This window comes from Colias croceus, chromosome 1 (genome assembly GCF_905220415.1).
Source record: "Colias croceus chromosome 1, ilColCroc2.1".
NCBI lineage: Eukaryota > Metazoa > Arthropoda > Insecta > Lepidoptera > Pieridae > Colias > Colias croceus.
The window spans coordinates 5,908,910-5,929,311 of NC_059537.1; the positions used below are offsets into that span (position 1 = coordinate 5,908,910).

Below are 20,402 nucleotides of genomic sequence, written 5' to 3' on the forward strand. Positions count from 1 at the left end.
TTTCCTGTTTATAATATTAGTATAGACTAGTGCAAATTAGTATGTAAGTACCTAAATACATTATGTTGTACCTAACCAGTTTTCAAAAAGAACAAAATGTTTCTGAAACAAAGTAAATGTCCGTAAATGTTTGTAGCGGTTATCTGGCTACAAAATTGAAATGATTGAATCTTTTGTTGGTAGTGACTAGTGGTAGGGAGGTATACCTAGTGTCCTCGTTATAGGTAATCTCGTATCGTATAATCGTTATTCGTGTTGCTAGGTCGCATACAATGAGTAATCATTTGTAATGAATACTAAAGCTATATAATACCGGTTGAGAATGACATAAATTATGGATTAGCATAACTGCTTTCATCATCTCCTAAAACATTTCAACAGATTAATGTCGGTGAGCAAAGATGAGAAATAAAGCGTGTTCTATTATCCAATTTCAAAGTAAAAGTTCTAGGTAGTATACTTAAATCCTATTATTAGCTTTTCCTCTGCGGGTTCCTAGAGAGAACGCTAACCACTCTTATCTATTAAAAAAAGACGGGTTGCACTCCGGGAGTGCCGGCAGAAGTGAAAACTTGATTATTAACGTTCAGCATGTTTGATATTTTGGAATCGTATCCGTCTTACGCATGGAATATAAGGGCCTAAAAAAAAAGAAAAACATCCGTGTTACGCTTTTTCGATCAGGCCACGTGTCCTGACGCGAGTTTAAGATTTTATACCCAACGCCGCTAAAGAAGTTTTCACTTCAAAAAAAAAACCGCATAGAAATCAGTAGATCGAAGCATAGGGATAAACGGATAACGAGAAATTGTTTAATACCTTTTTAATACTATGTAAGTAGTGATAATGTTAAAATCTACTATGTTAGTGATAATGTAAATACTGACTTGCATTTCATATTTTTATGCTTTACCTCTATATTGATCATAATTTTCAGCGATGTCGTATTTCCACCTAAGCATATCCTTTTCTAGATATGTATAAAATACTAGCAAACCGGGCGAAATCTGTTTCGCCACCTGCAGAGACACCTTTTCTTTGCTATAAACCTCACGGAGCCCGAGACCTTTCCAACGAATGCAAATCCGTGGAAAACGGTTTGCGCGTTCAGGAGTTATAGCGTCAGGAAGGAAAACCCGACTTATTTTTATATAGTACAAGATGTATTGTGATTTGTGAATTTAATCAGTATATTTTTTAGTTTATGGATTTCAGTATACTCTAAAACTAAATTTATTAAGTCTGGTAAAGTCACATTGAATCTACTTACTATTCGTCAAGCTGAAGAGTTGGCTGGTTTGTTTGTTTGGTTGAACACGCAAGTCTTAATGCACTACGGGCCCGAAGAAATCTTCTAGTATTAGATAGCCCATATATCGAACAAGGCTGTACATACTATATAATATATATATATAATAGGAGCGGAGTTATATGGGCAAAACCGCGGGGTAGGTATAGCTAGTTTTAAAAATGTCAGCATAACGGCAGTTCTACCAATGACTTTATTATCTAGGTGGATGTTTCGATAGGTAGGTAGTTGTTTGTGTCTCTAGGTGTAAAGGTAAAGTGTATATATGCATATTAGATGCAAATATTTGTAAGAGATAAGTGTATATAAACAAACAGATTAACAAATGTTGATTGCAGATTATCGAGAATTTTCGTCCTAGCATGCTTTTATTGCATTCGCAAAGTTGCTCAATCTTGTGGTATGCGTTTAATTTAATGTCGTGAATTGTTTGGAAGTTGGAGGTTTGTCGAATCTTGAATGCATACAGAGTACACAGGCTTCACAGTACATGTGAGAGGAGGACGCAGTGTTGCGGTTCCGCTAGTGTTCAGCAAAACTTAGGCAGACGCACGCGCCGAGACCGTATTATATACACGCTACCGAGTACACCGTGTAATTGCGTTCCGTTTTAATTAAAAAAAAGCTAATATAATTTAGCTGATTATTTTGTGGTTTTTTATATTTATAAATTTTATCCTAACAATGCTTGGGTGTTTTGTGAAGTGATTTATTATTTTTTATAAAGATTGGAAAATAAAACTGTTAAGCGGTGAGTAGGTACTCAAATACTAAGTATGTGACTAGTAGGGTTGTGTAGCCATAAAGTATCAAAATAATTCGTAAGGTTATAATGTTTAACTTCATTTGTCATAAAATAAAACAAACAGTTCTCCATTGTTCTATACAAATCTGATCTTTTAATCGTAAACGACATATACCTATTTCTTAGCAGAGTTTTATGGTTTTGATCAATGAAATAAAAAAAGAGAGATAATTTTAAGCATTTCTGATCGTGCTAAATTGTTTTATTGACCTCTAAACGTGAAAGTATTAAGATTTTAGCCTGCTTTTCTATGATCGTATAGTTAGGCTTTTTGGTTTTGAATGAATACCAATCAATTATTTACTTCAACACATAAGGATTAACACATAAACATTACATACATATTTAACAGTGAAAAATGAGTGTATCATATGTATGCGATAAGTATGCATAACTCGTATTTTATGACCACATAGAGTCATGGCTTAACCAGATTTTAAGTAGTACCATTCTCTCCTTTCACTATATTTCCGTTTATTATAACTTTCAAATACCAAAGAAAAAAAAACACTGTTTGTGTTATTATATTAATAATATGTTTTATGTCAATAATTAAACATACAGCTAATATTACTATATATTTTTTGGTACATATAGGCTACCGTTCTATAACGTCTTAAAATAACCCAGTTCACGGAATTGATACAATAAATATATATGTTAAAATAAAATAAAGAAACAGCTCAGTAGAAATGTGTGCTATTCAGTAATATTTGTTTTATTTATGAGATATCATAAATTAAATATACAATCTACCTTCTGAAGAATGAGAGACGAGATTGCGAAATGTTGAGAGGTATTTAAAATTGTAAGAATTGTTATCGTTATTGCATCTATAACAATTCTTTACCAGTGGAAAATTCTATTTGGATATGTTTATTCATAATCCATATGTGATTGCATGTTGGGTAACAAGGTAGAGCCCATGTATGAAACTTATATTTTGGGATGATAGTAATAATAAATATTCAGGATATTTATATTACTGACATATTAGGTACCTATGGCTAACTATAAACCATTGAAAATATATCTATGTAGGGAAACAAACTAATAAAACACATTGCCAGGGTTTAGAACCGTTGAATTAGGTTCGACTCTACATTATCTTTTTATACTTATTTTTGACTAGCGCGTGTGGTCTGCGCCGGCTTCACCCGTGGTACATTTATTTATTTAATAAATAAATAATTTTTGAAATTGGTATCGTAGATCCGGAGAATCTAACAAATTCTTCTTTGTATAATATTTCCTAGCTGTGCGCCGCGGTTTTACCCGCATTAATCAGCTTACAAGCTGATGATGATATATGATTGATGATATATTAGGTATTGATGATATAATGATGATCGTATTGATAGGCTACCTAATACTAAAATATTTTTTTGAAATCAGACTAGTAAGTAGTACCTACCTACATGAAATCAGCGAGTTCAACACGACATTAAGACTTAAGTAGGTATATATTATGTAGTACCTTAAACCTACTATGTAAAGTATCGACATTGTAGATGTGATTTTACATAAAAAAAAAAAAATAAGAAATAGAAGCAGGAAACAATAAACGTCATTATTCACGTTCATCATCTTGTCTTTACGTAAGATCGGATTTTAAGGTCAAAACACGTTTAAAGTTCAAGCTTTTGCCTGTGTGAGAAAATGGTCTATATCTATACTAATATTATAAAGCTGAAGAGTTTGTTTGTTTGTTTGTTTGATTGTTTGTTTGTTTTTTTGTTTGAACGCGCTAATCTCGGGAACTACTTACTGGTCCGATTTGAAAAATTCTTTCGGTGTTTGATAGCCCATTTATCGAGGAAGGTTATAGGCTATATATCATCACGCCACGACCACCAGGAGTGGAGCCACGGGGGTGAAACCGCGCGGAGCAGCTAGTAAGAAATAATTATATAGATCAAACGTAAGGTGTACCATGTAACTAGGTATACTTACTATTTTTTTAAAGTGTAAAAATCTCCAAGATCTCATAGTTACTTACCATTAATTTATTTTATCCAGAAAACATTGAAGTATACTTAAAAAAGATTTTTGCAATCTTGTAGTTGCACAATAAAGTAATTACCTACAAGTTATCTATTTTAACCATTACTTATGCATTGAACGATAATATTAAACACAGCAACAATGACGAGCTGAAGTTTACCCAGTGATTAAGTGTACCTAAACAGTACTTATTCTGGTATAGCTTTGTATAAATAAAGGAACATTGTTTTGAAACTGCCATTGTATTCAGGTGGCGTTTCGTGAAAGAGCACAGACGTGTGTATGTTGCGCGTAGCTAATCTATACATAGATATAATAAATCTGTAGAAGGGTCAATTCTGTACATTGAAAATATTGAAAAAATAAATAGCAGGAGGTGTTACTGGATCGATACCAAACCCAAATATGTGATTAAAAAAATTTTTGTCTGTCTGTCTGTCTGTCTGTCTGTCTGTCTGTATGTGAAGGCATCACGTGAAAACTACCGGTTCGATTTCGATGAAACTTGGAATAATTATACCTTATTATCCTGGGCGTAAAATAGGATACTTTTTATCCTGGAAAAATACGTAGAAAAAAAATTAATCTTAATTTTTCAGTTTTATCCATAGACGTTGTTCTGTAGAACCGCGAACACACGTTGCGTATTATCATAGGCCTAGCCGTATTTGGGTACAATAGATATTTATAAGATGCAGTCATTGTCAGAGTTACTCAAAATGGATAAACCATCCACGCGAAGACCGACATCCGCGCGGACGGAGTCGCGGGCGGAGGCTAGTGATTAATAATTCCTTTGTAAAAGCCTATTCAAGTATCAAGTAGGTAAGCAGGGTAACATAACACATGCATCACCTGAATATATAGTTAAATTGTAATATTAATTATGTGATTTATTAATAACAAGCAATGCTTTCTAAAGATAATCTTACCTGTAACATTGTAATTACCTACCTACCTAAAGACTATATTTGATTAGAGAGAAGGGAATTTAGTCTACGCTCTACCATGTGAAATTAGTTCGAATTATTACCGTCCCACATTTTGCCCCTGGAACAAAATAATATCTTGTATTTAGGTTCCTACTTTGAATGTCAAGCAAGAATAATATTATAATTAATTTAAGAAAACCAGATTTAGGTTACAAGTAGGTACCTACTCTAGTAGTAGCTGTAGGTACCTACTGTGATTTAAAAACTAGTCTATTTATACATTTAAATTATTGCACGCCTCATAAGCGGAGCGTTGAGGTAGTGCTCTACTCTCTCCTTACAGAAATCAATAGAGTTTTTAAACTGAAAGTGTTTACTTTTATTTTTTGTCGCATTCGTAGAAATAGAGTTCGAGTAAATCTATTTTTTTAATTGAATAAACGCTATAGGCGATATGCCTAGGAGGCGTATATTTATAATTCAATATGAGCATTATTATTATAATGCAATTTTTTACGAAATAATGGAATCAACTTTTATTTTCAGGAAGGACAAAATACTTAATATACAATTTCCATGAATCAACTCCATACAAGAGAGGTCTCTCAATTAAAAGGACGAATGACGAATTTTCCAACATAATTTTTAACGGAATAATCTGAAAACTACATCAAAATGCAGATGATACGGTCATTCTTTAAAAGGATCCTCGATGATCTAAAGCAGAAGAAACTTCTACCTCTCAAGATATTGTGCTTTGTGCATGCTTCTAGTGAGTAGATAATATTATTCGAAAGCTATTGTACATTAGCCAATAACATTGCCATTTGCCACTCAACGTGTATTGTGCGTCTGTCAGTTGATTGCAAAATTGCAAAGCATCCATTAAGCAACAATACGGAACCATTTAAAGATGCTATGTGATTTTATATGGTTAACAGGCTAAATGCCTTTTTTTTACAAATTCATCAAATCGAGATATTATTGAAACGAAAACAATAAGTGAATGATTCTATTCTGTGTATGGAATAACCAATTTAGTAAGTTTTTTTTTATATTTTCAGCACACGTTGTCTTATATCCATATTTAACGATTCATATGAGAGAATTAGGCATAAGTGTAGAAGAGACAGCAGTTATGTCATCATTAACACCACTTTTTTTGATCATGATACCACCGCTTGCTGGATTATTTGCGGACAAAATTGGCAATTTTAGAGTAAGTAAAAATAGATAATAAGTTAAAACACAAAAGATGTTTTTCTGGTAGTAACTATGTGTTTACAGAATTAGCAAAAAAAATATTAAAATCTTTGAGGAAAAAACACACATAGGATACGAGTTTTAAAACAGACTGAAGAATTTGACCTCTGAATAGCTTAACTAGGTTGTTTTTATTTATGAGAACGTAGGTGTGCGAAGTGTGCGAATGTTATTTATTGTTCGTGTATCGTGATGTTAAATGCAGGTCGAAAAATTTAATTTAGCTTGTCATGTATGTTGCGGCTTGTTGGTATAACATACATTGTAGTCGGCGATAAAAGTCATATTATCTACTTCGTTGGAAGTTTCTTTACGATAGGTATTAGGTACAAGTACGTATTTGTTACACTGTTCTTATTTTAGAAACAATAGTTTACTTATATCTAACTACTGTTTCAAAGAGTTGTACCTATCTGCTCCGGTTAAACTGGGCAGGGTAGAATTATTGAACAATGAATAACAGCACCTGAGTCCAATTTGGTCATTTTTATTAACGTTATGCTTGTTGCAGGAAAATCGTATGACAATAAATTTCGTGCGTCACAAATGACAATAGGGATTGTTTGTAGCTTGTTTGTAGCGGATGCTCACTGACATTTATATTGAATAATTGGTATTATCACACGTAACTAACTCTTTATTGTATCGATATCACTGCCTATATGAAGGCCTGAGATGAGAATTCAAATAAATTATGCAAAAATAAAACACAAAGTTAGCTACATTAATAATAGGGTGGTAATAATCTATACATATAATAAATCTGTAGAAGGGTCAATTCTGTACATTGAAAATATTGAAAAAATAAATAGCAGGGGGTGCTACTGGATTGATACCAAGCCCAAATATGTGATTAAAAAATTTTTTGTCTGTCTGTCTGGCTGTATGTTCAGGCATCACGTGAAAACTAACGGTTCGATTTCGATGAAACTTGGTATAATTATACCTTATTATCCTGGGCATAAAATAGGATACTTTTTATCCCGGAAAAATACGTAGAAAAAAAAATCTTAATTTTTCTTAATTTTTCCGCGCGGACGGAGTCGCGGGCGGAAGCTAGTCCATACTTATATTATAAATGCGATAGTAACTCTGTCTGTCTGTTACTCAATCACGTCTTAACTACTGAACCAATTTGCATGAAATTTGGTAGGTATAGAGATATTTTGATACCCCATAAAGGACATAGGATAGGTTTTATCCCGAAAATCCCACGGGAACGGGAACTATGCGGGTTTTTCTTTCACTGCGCGGGCGATGACGCGGGTGGATAGCTAGTAGGTAATAATAGGCTGGGTAATGAGTTATTTAGTTTTTAATCGACGTTCTCAGGGAACGACGAAGATTATCAATTTGTAGATTATATATTTTGTTTTTATTTTCAGTTAGACGTACTTGTTAAGTTCTACGGCGGCCAGCGTTCACGATATTTATCAATAATCATGATTTATTAGACGATGTAATACAAAATTTTAATATCTCAGCACGCAATGATGGACGTTGGCAATATTTTCACGAGACCATTTTACGGTCTCTGCGCTTAAATCGATGACTCTATTATTCAATGTCATTTTATTGCTGATGGACGTACAATTGAGAGTCAAATGTCGGTAGACTAGTTTCGCTAATAATTCCCTTAAACGTTACATCCTGTGGTTAAAAGTAATTACTAAAGTCCAAAAAAAATGTTGATTATTCAAATTTTGACATTATTTTTTTTCTTTGCTTCACAATTCACACATTTTATGTAACTATGTTGTACAAGATATTTTTAGTTGTAGGTATTAAGATGATAACGTATAATATAATCCACATTATTGAAACTTTATTGAAACCATGTCGATTTATTCAAAGTTTTATTTGGAACAATTTGGGCAGGGATCTATAGACACATTATTAATACTTAATTTATTATTCCATATATTATAGTTATTATTGGCGCTAACATCAGTCTTGGGAGGTCTATCAGCATTGTTGATGCTGACTGTACCAGTAGGAAGATTGATGGTCACCTACCCACCTTCTGTAGAGCTTGTAGCGTCATGTAATGGCCAAAACCTGCGACTTCAACATGTCAGTCAATATTCTTGCCAACCACTACATCAGTATGCCCATGAAACTAATCTTACGTAAGTACTTGTCTTTTAATTATCAATTGTAAAAATATTTGCATTTACATCTAAAATAAAACAAACTAAATTAATGTAGGTAATCGACATGGTAAATATACATATTATAATAATTATCTTAATCTGATGCTTCAAAAAAAGCCTTATAGTTAAGAATTCATCATGTATTTTATTTATTGAGATAGTAAAGTGTTTATAACGCAATAATACATACATTATTGGCAGGGTAGAGTCATGCGGATATATTTGCGAGTTACCAAACGCGTCACCTGAAGAGATGGATGCGGTACTTCGAAGTAATTTATACAATGTAAACTTACAGTCCCCGATACAATCAACGAGACTTTATTACCAAAATATTTACAATTCATTGTCAAGAGATTCCAAACCAGTGAAAGACCAAACGAGAGTTCGAATATTGACTAACGATCCTTATTTTAATTCTACGATGAGAAAAGTTACCGATAACAAGATATTTTTTCCCGTGCCTCAATTATATAAGATGGAATGTAAATACGAAGTCACGAATGCAACTTGTACTTTAGGAAAATCCGATTTATTATCTCAGACAGACGCTGGTGCGGAATATGAATTTCGTGCGAGATTATCGCATGACGTAAAAACTGGAAATAATGAAGTTCATGAATATAAAGTTAGATCCATATTAAAAGAGAATGGAACCAAATATGGTGATGACTTTAATGGAGTTGATAGCACTACGTGCATTGATAAATTAAGCCAAGTATGTTCTTCCTTTATTTTTATGCTTTACGACTTTACAACAAAATCAATATACAATAATTTTTCTTATTATCAATAATAAAGAGGCGTTCAATTACATAATAATATACCTAACGCGATAGAATTATGAATACACTTCTTAAAGGCCAAGGTTGAATGCTTCGCCTTTCGATATGTAATTTTATCTTCTGCCTATAGATGTTGCACATTATCAGCAATTATACATTTAGAAATAGGGATATTAAATACTTTTATATTTTGTATTTGTACAAGATTTTAATTGAAAACTTAAAATATGTAGATATGCTGCTATTTTTAAGTACATTTTACCGACTGTATCGACTTTTGCTATAAAACTTTACTATAAAATATACATCTATTGTAAATATTCCTTGAAAACATGTTCCTTCATCCTGGGTTCTCCCATATTATATCTAAGTTTAAAATTTGTGCATTAATTTTTTTGGGCACTTTATTCTGTTGACTTGTTCTTTTGCAAGGCCAATATTAGGTTAGGTCAGTTTAGCTATTATCAGTAATAGATGGTAATTTGTTTTTGTCTATTGTTTTTTGACATAGTTGTAAATATGTGGTGATAGAGCGTAGTTTACGTAGTAACTATTTGGAATCTGTGGTATGGTGCAAACCGCAAAACGTTAAACATTATGCCATAAAACTGCAAATGTGTTTGTTTTCAGACAGAGAACGTGGATGATCTTTCAGTGTGGGTGCAAGTTAACTCTAAACGATTCTCAAAATGTTATTCTGCTTGCGCGGCGACCGCTCCAAGGACAAGTCTTTGCGAGAACAGTCAAGAGCAGGTTGAAATCGACCCAGCTCTAACATTTTGGACTTACATGGCTGTATGTAAAAATATACACGATAATTACATAAGCGCTTGCAGATCTTGAACTTAATTCAAACTGGTATTTGATTTATGTATTCAAAAACTACTAAATTAGTAAACATGCTGCGGGTTAATTTTAGATTCAAGTAAATTGTAGCGCATATATTCGCAATTTATTTACTGATTTCTGGAGTAAAATCAAAATTTAAATGATAAAATTAAATATTGCATTTGAAGTCGTTTAAAAATCGATGTGCATTAATGAATCATTTCTATTTTGAATGTTATAATAATTGTATTAGTAAAACCTAGATACACTCGAGTCTCGACCCAATGCCTTCATTTCATATCGCTAGTTACCTTTCGTGGTCATATCGGATTCCTTCTAAAGCACACATGATTGATTTCTACAACCGCTTTATTTTATTTCTCTCATGTTAAGTATGTGCTATCTTTCATTATATGTTTGTTGATTTCTTTAAGTAACTAAAGAAATTTTATACCTGTATACCAACTACATTGTAATTACAATCAATAAAATAACCTTATTTGTTTGCTCTATAACTCTATTCCTAATTTATTAAATTCATGAAAATTTATATTATTACGAATATCTTTCCTAGATAAACTTCAACATCGTATTGAAATATAAATAAATAAATGGAAACACAGCATTCAATAGTGATGAAGAGATTTGTGACTGATAAATACTGAAAAGCTTCATCAACGAGTTGAACTTGAATTGAAATTGGCTGTTAATATCGTCTCTTTAGAATCTACGTGATAACATATCTTTAAATCTGACCCTACCTTTTTGCATGGGACTGAATGTAGCAAAAAAACGCTGTATATTTCATTATCTTTATTTTTACTAGCGTATAAGTATATTAAACGATTAATTCAGGTTCGTGTATTCGTGGGCATCATTGGCGGAACTTCGTTCGCGATGTTCGAAGGCGCCGTGATCGCCATCATCAGGGAACAGTGCGCGGACTACGGGCTGCAGAAAGTCTATGGCAGTTTTGGTGGCATTCTATCTTCGCCCCTTTCTGGATTGCTCATCGATTATGCTAGTAGGGGGAAAGGATACAGGGACTTTAGGTATTGCATAACTTTACATAAGTATTAGGAAATTTCAATGCCTTGCAATGTCTAATCAAGGGTACCTACCTACCGGTAAAGAATTTTACGATGTCTCAACAGAATATTTCAGTTTAATTTTGTTAAATACGACCTTACATACATAAACCTTATTTAAGTGCATGATAGTATCTATAATCGTAGGTATATTCTATAACCATATATAAAAATAAAAAGTTCAGGTCAATGATACTCATTCTAAACATAAACAAAATTCCTCCTGCAGTGGATGAGTGTTTCACCTTTGATATTTATAAAACAAAACTACCTGGGTATGCTAATTTTATTTTTAATATAGTATGTGAACGAGGAAGTTAATTCATAATATAAAACGTGTTCGTATCGGGACCTCGCTTCCAGGATATATATGTAAATCGGGTAGTTTTCATCTAAGTCGCAAATTTGAGGAGACGGGATTATGTGAGTAAATGCTCTTAATATTAATCTTATTGATCGGTGAAGATTTGTAAGGAAAGCAGTTATGTTTAGTCTGGTCTGATCTTTTTACATGCTTTATATTAGCTTCACCTGTATGTTTGTATGTTTGTAACCGACTTCTTTGGGCGCGATTTTGACCCACTTTAAACGGCCAGATTTCGTTCAAACTTTGTAGATTTATTGAGGACCGATGACAATACACTAATTTGATAAAATTTTCTATTTTTTAGTTCGGTTTTCTATAAAAAGCGTGTCTTTTAGTTTTTTTAAACTATTATTATTTTAATAATATAGCTACAATTATTTCTCTTCATCCTCAACTATACTCCTCCTAATGTTAATTCAGTCAGATTACGTTAAAAAAGTAATATTTGTTTTGATATTTGTATTGTAATCGTATGTTCTATATTGAACATTCAATCAAACCCTTATTATTTATTTATTTTATTTATTTATATCATTTATTTCAGATTAATTTAATAAGATCCATATAGTTATAAAGTACCTAATCTTTATCTTGCAGACCGGCATTCTATCTGTATGCAGTACTGAAGGTCCTTTGCGGGGCTCTAATGCTGAGCCTCGACCTCGAGTTCAAGAAACCCGCCAAAACTCTCGTGAAAGATGTTATCACAGTGTTCAAGAGTTTCGAAATTCTTGCCCTTCTTATTGCGTGTGTTGTCATGGGTAAATATTATGTTCTAAGTACTCGCTATTAAGAAATATAAAACTTTGTTTTAGGTTATGTGTGTTTAGGAGAAAACATTACCTGTTATGAAAAACGACTCAGAAGTATTCTATATTTTTTAGTTGTTTATTTTTAAGATATTGATATAAGACCTGCAACACATTTTCGTTCCAGATTTGAGTGATTTTCAAACAACTTTTCATTTTGAAATAAAATGTAGAGTAATATAATTAATCATTAGGCTAGTCTAGTCTTAAGACGCATAATTTTCTGCGTATTTTCTTGTAATCATACGACTTCTGATTAATTTAATTATATGCCATCTTATCTTGTCTTGCAAAGATAATAATACGGTTAAATAAACTGCTAATCTATAATATAAAAATGAATCGCAAAATGTGTTGGTAAGCGCATAACTCGAGAACAACTGAACCGATTTCGTTAATTCTTTTTTTATTACATTTCTTGAAGTACGAGGATGGTTCTTATGGAGAGAAAACGAAAAAATGTACCACGGGCGAAGCCGGGGCGGACCGCTAGTTAATTATATACTAGCTTCACTTGCGATGTCATTAACATACAGTAAAAAAGTAACATTATTATTAGACATGCATATTTTTTTAAGTTAATGAAGAATTCATTTAATTTCTTAATACCACAATGTAAACTGAAACCTTAAAAGTAGTTTCAACCTTCTCCATCTTAAGTTTTCTCTATAAATATGTACTTATAGGCATTTGAAGTGAAAGTTCACAAAGGTTAAGATGGTATCTACTTCCCTTTGTTTCATGAAAGATTGCCTATTTACATAATTACCTAATTCAGTTTTAGTTGTTGTTATTTTTAAAGAGTATATAGGTACATACTTAATTGTTATCGAATTTTATTGTTATATATTTCTAACTGAACAAAATTAATAAATTCCGTAGGCATGATGATTTAATTTTTAATTTCATGTTTTTCAGGTACTGCATGGGGTTACTTAGAGAGTTTCCTATTTTGGTTCCTACAAGACTTGGGAGCATCTCAGTCACTCATGGGGATTACAATCACCGTAGGTGGTGTGGCTGGTTTGCCCTTACTAGTTCTCTCTGGCCCTATCATCAGTAAAATTGGACACTCCAATGTGCTTTTTATTGGTTTCGTCTTTTATGCTATCAGACTTTTCGGTAAGTGATCAATCCATACTAATATTATAAATGCGAAAGTAACTCTGTCTGTCTTTCTGTTACTCAATCACGCCATAACTACTGAACAAAATTGCATGAAAATTTGAGATATTTTGATACCTGAGAAAGGACATAGGCTACTTTTTACCCCGGGACATAGGATAGGATAGAAATCCTACGTGAACGGGAACTGTGCGGGTTTTTCTTTGACTGCGCGGGCGAAGCCGCGGGCGGAAAGCTAGTATGCTATAAGCAAAGTTGCGATGTCTTGTTGTATAAATGTATAACATGGCCCGTGCTTCGGACCATATATATCTATTAATTAAATTTATAATATTGATTCCAAAATTTTCATTATTGTATTAAATAAATATAAATAAATATTTCAGGACAACTTTCACACACGGCACGATCTGATCCACTGATCCCATACTAAGCTTTCGCTTGTGTTATGGAAACCAGATGGCTGATAAGCATACATATATAATTTTTAAATAAATACTTATATAGATAATTAACACCCAGACACAGAGCAAACATCTATGTTCATCACACAAATATTTGCCCCGGGTAGGAATCGAACCCACGACCTCTGGCTTGGAAGGCAGGGCCACTACCAACCAAGCTAACCGGTCAGTCAAACTTAACAAAATATTAACTACTGTTACAAAATTGTTACAGTAGTTAATAGTTTTGATATTTTAATTCATAAGACGATGCGTCTGCTCGTTTGCTGCCCTGTTGCATAAACAATTCTGCGTTATTTTTACAATCAGGCCAAGCTAAGAAAATATAATCGCTAAGGTTAAATAGGGTTAAACATAATTCTGCATTTCCAGGGTACTCGTTGATCTACAATCCGTGGCTGAGTTTAATATTCGAGGCCATGGAGTCGGTGACGTTGTCTCTGTCGTTTACGGCCGCGGTCACGTACGCGGCGCTGCTGTCGTCGACAACTACCGACACCTCCGTACAAGGGCTGCTCGGAGGGCTCTATTATGGTGTTGGTGCGTGACTGTTGCCCTTAATTGTAGATTTAGTATATTGTTTTTGGGTATGCGAAGTTTGTGAGTTGAGTGTAAGGAAAAATGAAGCGTTCATTTTATAGGGACAAATGGATAAGTAAACGTGGGATCCATTTGTGCAGATAAATGGCAACTTTCAAAAAACATTTTCGGAAAAGCAACATCGTTTGCTTTTATCTAAAATGGTTCTGTTATTATTTTTAAGATAGACAGAAATAGATTTACTAAAGTCCTAAATGCTTACTATCGCTAGGCCTGATTTTGTGTTGCATTGATATACTTAAGTGGCATGGCGCTAAATCCCAAATATCAATTTAAAATTATTATAAATTAACTAAATTTTGTATTACGGTTTACTAGAAATATCTATCGATAAAATATTATAAGAATTCTTTCCCTTTGGTAATCTTATTTTTAAATAATTAAAAAATGTGATTGCATTTTAATATACCTACATATTTGTTTATTAACAGGTAAAGGTGCGGGAAGTTTATCCGGTGGTTACTTGATGAAATACTTCGGCACACGAACTACATATCGACTTTTCGCCGGCGCGACACTTGTAACGGGATGCATATACTTCCTCTTCAACAGGTTTTGCATAAGAAAGTTTGTAAAGGATCGAGAGAACAATGCTTGTAAAAAGGCCAACATGTTGGACGTAGAGGGCGTTGAAACGATACGCGGACAAAAAGTAAATACAGATGTCGCTAAAGACGCGTCGAAACTTAATGAAATGTCAAACTTGGACCGATTGAAGTTAGTCACGGATAGTACAGATGGCGGTAGTGACTCCGGTGTTGAAAACCCAGCGTACACTGAACACGAAGGATCAGCCGCTGAAAACGTGAAACGAGAAGAGAGCAAAGAAAAAGTGTGAATTTTAGTTATATTTACATAGCATACATTTAAATCGCATGTAAGCTTTAAGTTATTGTTAAGATGTTTATTTATAATAAATATTGTGAATATAAATAATAATGGTCTTATTGAAAGCGGAGTAAATTAAATACCCTTATATTTAAAAAAGTATTGGTACTTGCCGTATTGTTAAACCTAATATTAAATATAGAGAAGAAGCTAGAGAGATTACTTTTAAATTTAACGTATTTACATATAATATAATACCTAATGATTGATGAACAAGAATATATAGGTAATTATTATTTGTTTTTGCTTTATCAAGAAACAAGAAAAGTAATAACTCGTTTTAAAATAATAGAGCCAATAATAGAGCCCGATGATTTTATTGTAGTTGAGGTATTATTGTTTGAATGACAAATCATGAACATAGCTCCATCTTTTAGCTTCTTCAGCTTTATATAGTCTTCTAGACATTGGCTGCAATTCGTGAGGACAAAGAATCACTATATTCGGACCTTAAATGATTTTTAATAATATATATGTGAATAGAAATACCTAAAAATGCTCAATTATACCATCGTATTATATTAACATGTAATATGTTATCTCATACAAACGCTACGTCGCGGTCGTCGTAGTAATTAACCATAATAAGTCAGTAACTACTTAACACTGTCACATAAAAATAAAGGATTAGATATAGAGGAAAAAAAAAGAAAAAGAAAAGTTATATAAAATGCCAAACCTACCACAGAATTCTTGCACAAAGATGTAGATACTAAAGCTGTTTGCACATCCTGGCATTGTTACTTCTCTTCTTAAACATTTATGCTGTAGCTAACTCAAACATCTAGTTTAAAATTGACGATTACTGCCAGGTGTATGGATCCAAATTATTTCACATTTGTCTCATCAATGCCAGCTTTTCTGCCTACTGTTACATTGGGCCTCGTTTATCTAATAATATTAGTGAATATGATCTGAATCTGAATATCGAATTTAAGAAAAAATTTATGTGTATAATGCTCTCTTTAAGTTTTCCATTAATCTCTTAAAAATGCTGGTGATTTTGTGTTAGAAGCGCTTAACTACACGTTCTGCTGTTGCTAAGTTGCTCTATTTACCTATAATATGATGTTCAAATATGTAACACTTTCCATGAAGCTTCAGTTGCGAGTGACATTGATTATCCCGCTAACAAGCTACGGCGTTCGGGTCATCTCATGCTTCAGGCGTTCCACTTACTAAAGTACCGCTAACAATTATCACAGTTTATTTCAGAGTTGACAATTCCTAGTATATTGCATATGAGTACGTTTCATTTTATTGTACATTTACGAATTGATCCTCGAGCTGAGCGCTCGTAGCCGCGAATATTAAATGAAAATTGTAGTTATAATCAGTTGAAATGTTAACTGTAAAGATACTTACGATTTTTTTAGTGTATATTTTAAAAACAAATGTTCATGCTCTAAGTTTTCCCGGCCCTCGAGTCTATGTTGTCACGCCGTCACCACGACCATTCCAAGTGAATAGTGCCAATTCAGCTCCATTTTATTATCATAATTGGATGCGCAGAATGGACTCTGAAGAACATAACGCAACTACTACTACTACTACTACTACAACACCAAAAGTGGAGACGCCTGATTTAATATTTGCGGAATTCGAGTCGGATGGAAGCATGAAGAAATCGATAAAGAAATTATTGGAAAAAGAAAGAATTGCACCATCGACGTCTACAACACAACAGCCAATTTATGTTCCCGACGAAGAAACTGAAAGAGTTACACGAATTGTTAATTATGGATTGCCAGTTACAAAATTAGAAGAAAAAAATGCGACACCAAAGCCTAAAAATAATAACAATAATTATTTTTCCTTGGATGAAAACTTTTACAATGAAGCTTCTGTTCCTGAATATATGCCGACCACAAAAAGACCTATAACTGAGTCGACGACAACATCTACAACCACGACGACATCTTCACCTATAAACGTGGAAAATATCTGGCATATTATCGACAATGAGAAATTTAATCAACATTCCGGCGATTGGGACGAAGTCTTTGTTGATACATCTAATAATGCCAATGAAAATGAGCCAGAAAAAAGCGATAATCATAACGAAAAGGAAAATGACGACTCGAATATTGATAACAACGAAGAAGTGAAAATAGATGACAACTTCGCTTTGCCCGGGTACGTATATTTTGTATAACGTATAGTTTGTTTGTATTCTATATCCATACTTATTATACTTATACACTTATAATATTATAAATGCGAAAGTAACTCTGTCTGTCTGTCTGTCTGTTACTCAATCACGCCTTAACTACTGAACCAATTTGCATGAAATTTGGTATAGAGACATTTTGTCACCTGAGAAAGGACATAGGCTACTTTTTACCCCGGGAAATAGGATAGATTTTATCCCAGAAATCCCACGGGAACGGGAAATATGCGGGTTTTTCTTTGACTGCGCGGGCAAAGCTGCGGGTGGAAAGCTAGTAGATTATAATTGTGTAAATAATCACAGCCACTTTAGTAATTAACATATAAATGATATTTATAATATGTCGATAAAAGTTTTATTAGTAAATTACAACTTTTTTATTCCTTTTAGATTTGCTACTAATCCTGGAAGCGGAGCTGAAAATGAATCCAGAGCTATCCGTACCGAACAAAACATTCGATTTCCCTACATCAATTTGAAACCATTCCAAATGAAATCTTTGAAGAAACCAATATTAGATGTTTTGTCGAATAGTAAAAAAGGAAATAATTTGTACAGCAACTTAGATAACTTCTTTGATTTGAAAAATCCCGTACGAGGGGAAGCTCAGGACATTGGTTCCGTAACTATGAATCAACCTGTTCCCAATAATCAACCCGTTGATCGTTACAATCCAGCACAGCCTTATTTTCCAGCTTATGGTAGTAAAGCATCAAAACCAGCACCTCCAGTATATTCACCCCCAAAAGCGACGGCCAATTTAATACCTCCTCCACCACCACCACCACCTAAAGGAAATGATTTTCCAACACCAACCATCTACGAGTCTTTCCCACCTTATGCACCTTCTGGGCCTGATTTCGATGCTCCATCACCGCCAGCAAAAATTCCTGCTTCTCCACCAGCACCCGTGCCTTCACTGCCTATCGATACCCCACCAAGCGACTCAATCGATTCATATTCAGGTCCAAGCAGCAATGACGGACCGTCAATGGATCTTGGATACCGTTATAAACCCCCATCTGCACCATCGCCTCCACAATTTTTACCAACTATAGCACCAGAAAGCAAACCATTTAAGGGTTACTCATATGATAGACCACCAATGCCAAGCAACGATGCGCCAATGTCAATGGATGATATGCCAGATTTTCAAGGATATGATTACAGCAAACCTAGTTCAGGACCTCAGGCACCGACTAAAGAATATGATTCACCGCCAAGTTATGGTTCTTCTGACTCAGGTCCTAGTTACGGCCATGACGATGCTCCACCGGAACATCATGAATCAGATTACCCAGAGTTAATATTCAATAAGCATCACGGACATATGGGGGATGACAGTGGTGGTGATGTTAAAGGTGCTGGTATGATGCCTCCACCAGACATGAAACCGGATTCTTATGGACCACCATCCGACTTTCATGGATTTCCAAGTGATTTCCCTGGAGATTTCAAATTACATCATGATTTTGATGATCATGATCACGATTACCATCATCATCATCACCACCCAGAACCATCCACTACAGAAATGCCAAGAGTGAACAGATTCAGTTACTACTACTTAGGAAAAAAATTGTACTACTTACCACTGTATTTTAGTGCTTACTTTATTGTGTACGTAGGAGCTTTAGTAATAAAAGCAGTTCTTCGTCATAAAATTGTCTATCCTAACAGTTGGAGACCGAACGACACAACTGCCTCATTCTTCTCGAAGAGATCTGTGGACGAATTTCTATCTAACGAAAATCTTCATGAAATGGCTGGAAAAGTAACCCACGCGATCGCAACTGCCGCAGAAAAATACATGAACACAAAGAAAAAGCTTGAATAATTACAAATATATTTCCATGTGGGATAATTAAGTGTATATATAATATAAATATATTTAATTTTAGGTTATGAATGTACAATATGATGTTGCGATCTGGACATATTTAAAACAAAACGATTCTTTTGAATATTTGTTCATTTACTCAACGTCAATAAATAGAGTTTTACATAAATGTTTTGTTTTCATTTTACACCTTTAGTATACGAAAATGCAATAGGTAAATATTTTTTGATATTTTTATAAATAATTTCTAACTTTACACTCCAATACATCCAAAAATTGTATTGGGTGTAAAGCAAGCAAGCTTAAACTCTGTTTCCTAAGCATAAGCCATAAGGGCTAAGGCAATTTAACATTACATAATATTATGTGGAATGTATGGAGTGTTATGACTTAAGCTTTTTAAATGTGTTTTTAAACAAATTTAAGCTTTTGTAAGTTTTCACATCAATCTTTTTAAATTTTTAAATTGGATGTATAAATTTTGTTAGTGGGTAAAAAAATATTTTTAAAGAATTATTTGAAAATTTAATTATTTGATAATGGTGTAACGCAAATAGCACCTTCGTGATTATAAAACTCATTTCACCAGGTTCCTTAAAAGAATATTACATAAGTATTATTGTAACATTAATTTATTGGCATTTTATATAAGTATCAGATTAGGTACTCATGAACATAAATTTATTTTGTAATTAGATAGTTTGGAGCACAAAGTAGTCCATTCAATTCGTTCATTTCCAGTCTTTGATGGCTTAAATTCATATGTCATATACAGATAGGTATAGTAACTTATAATTAAATCGTTACAATAATTGAATGATAATAAAAATAAATAAAAAACAAAAATTGTAGAGCGATCAATAAATAAATATACATCTTATTATTTGTTAGCTGATCGCTGTAGATCTATTTTAATTCGATTTCGACCTTCTTCCTGATGAAAATTACCACGCGTACTGTACTGTAAATACT

General features: G+C 33.4%; 2 protein-coding genes across 2 annotated transcripts; both read left to right on the top strand.

Annotated features, from left to right (window-relative positions):
- The first annotated feature begins 1,793 nt into the window (after window positions 1-1,793).
- On the top strand, window positions 1,794-15,465 carry LOC123693820 (major facilitator superfamily domain-containing protein 6-A-like). The gene is made up of 11 exons (XM_045639060.1): window positions 1,794-2,060; window positions 5,597-5,822; window positions 6,115-6,269; window positions 8,243-8,442; window positions 8,668-9,184; window positions 9,882-10,046; window positions 10,935-11,131; window positions 12,132-12,295; window positions 13,262-13,465; window positions 14,305-14,472; window positions 14,964-15,465. The coding sequence occupies exons 2-11, from the start codon at window positions 5,726-5,728 to the stop codon at window positions 15,368-15,370; spliced, it is 2,274 nt and encodes a 757-aa protein (XP_045495016.1). The 5' UTR covers window positions 1,794-2,060; window positions 5,597-5,725; the 3' UTR covers window positions 15,371-15,465.
- A 984-nt stretch (window positions 15,466-16,449) lies between these two features.
- LOC123693612 (homeobox protein 4) lies at window positions 16,450-19,599 on the top strand. Its single transcript, XM_045638798.1, has 2 exons — window positions 16,450-17,556; window positions 17,981-19,599. Exons 1-2 carry the CDS (start codon window positions 16,763-16,765, stop codon window positions 19,425-19,427), a joined length of 2,241 nt encoding a protein of 746 aa, XP_045494754.1. The 5' UTR covers window positions 16,450-16,762; the 3' UTR covers window positions 19,428-19,599.
- Window positions 19,600-20,402: the final 803 nt, after the last annotated feature.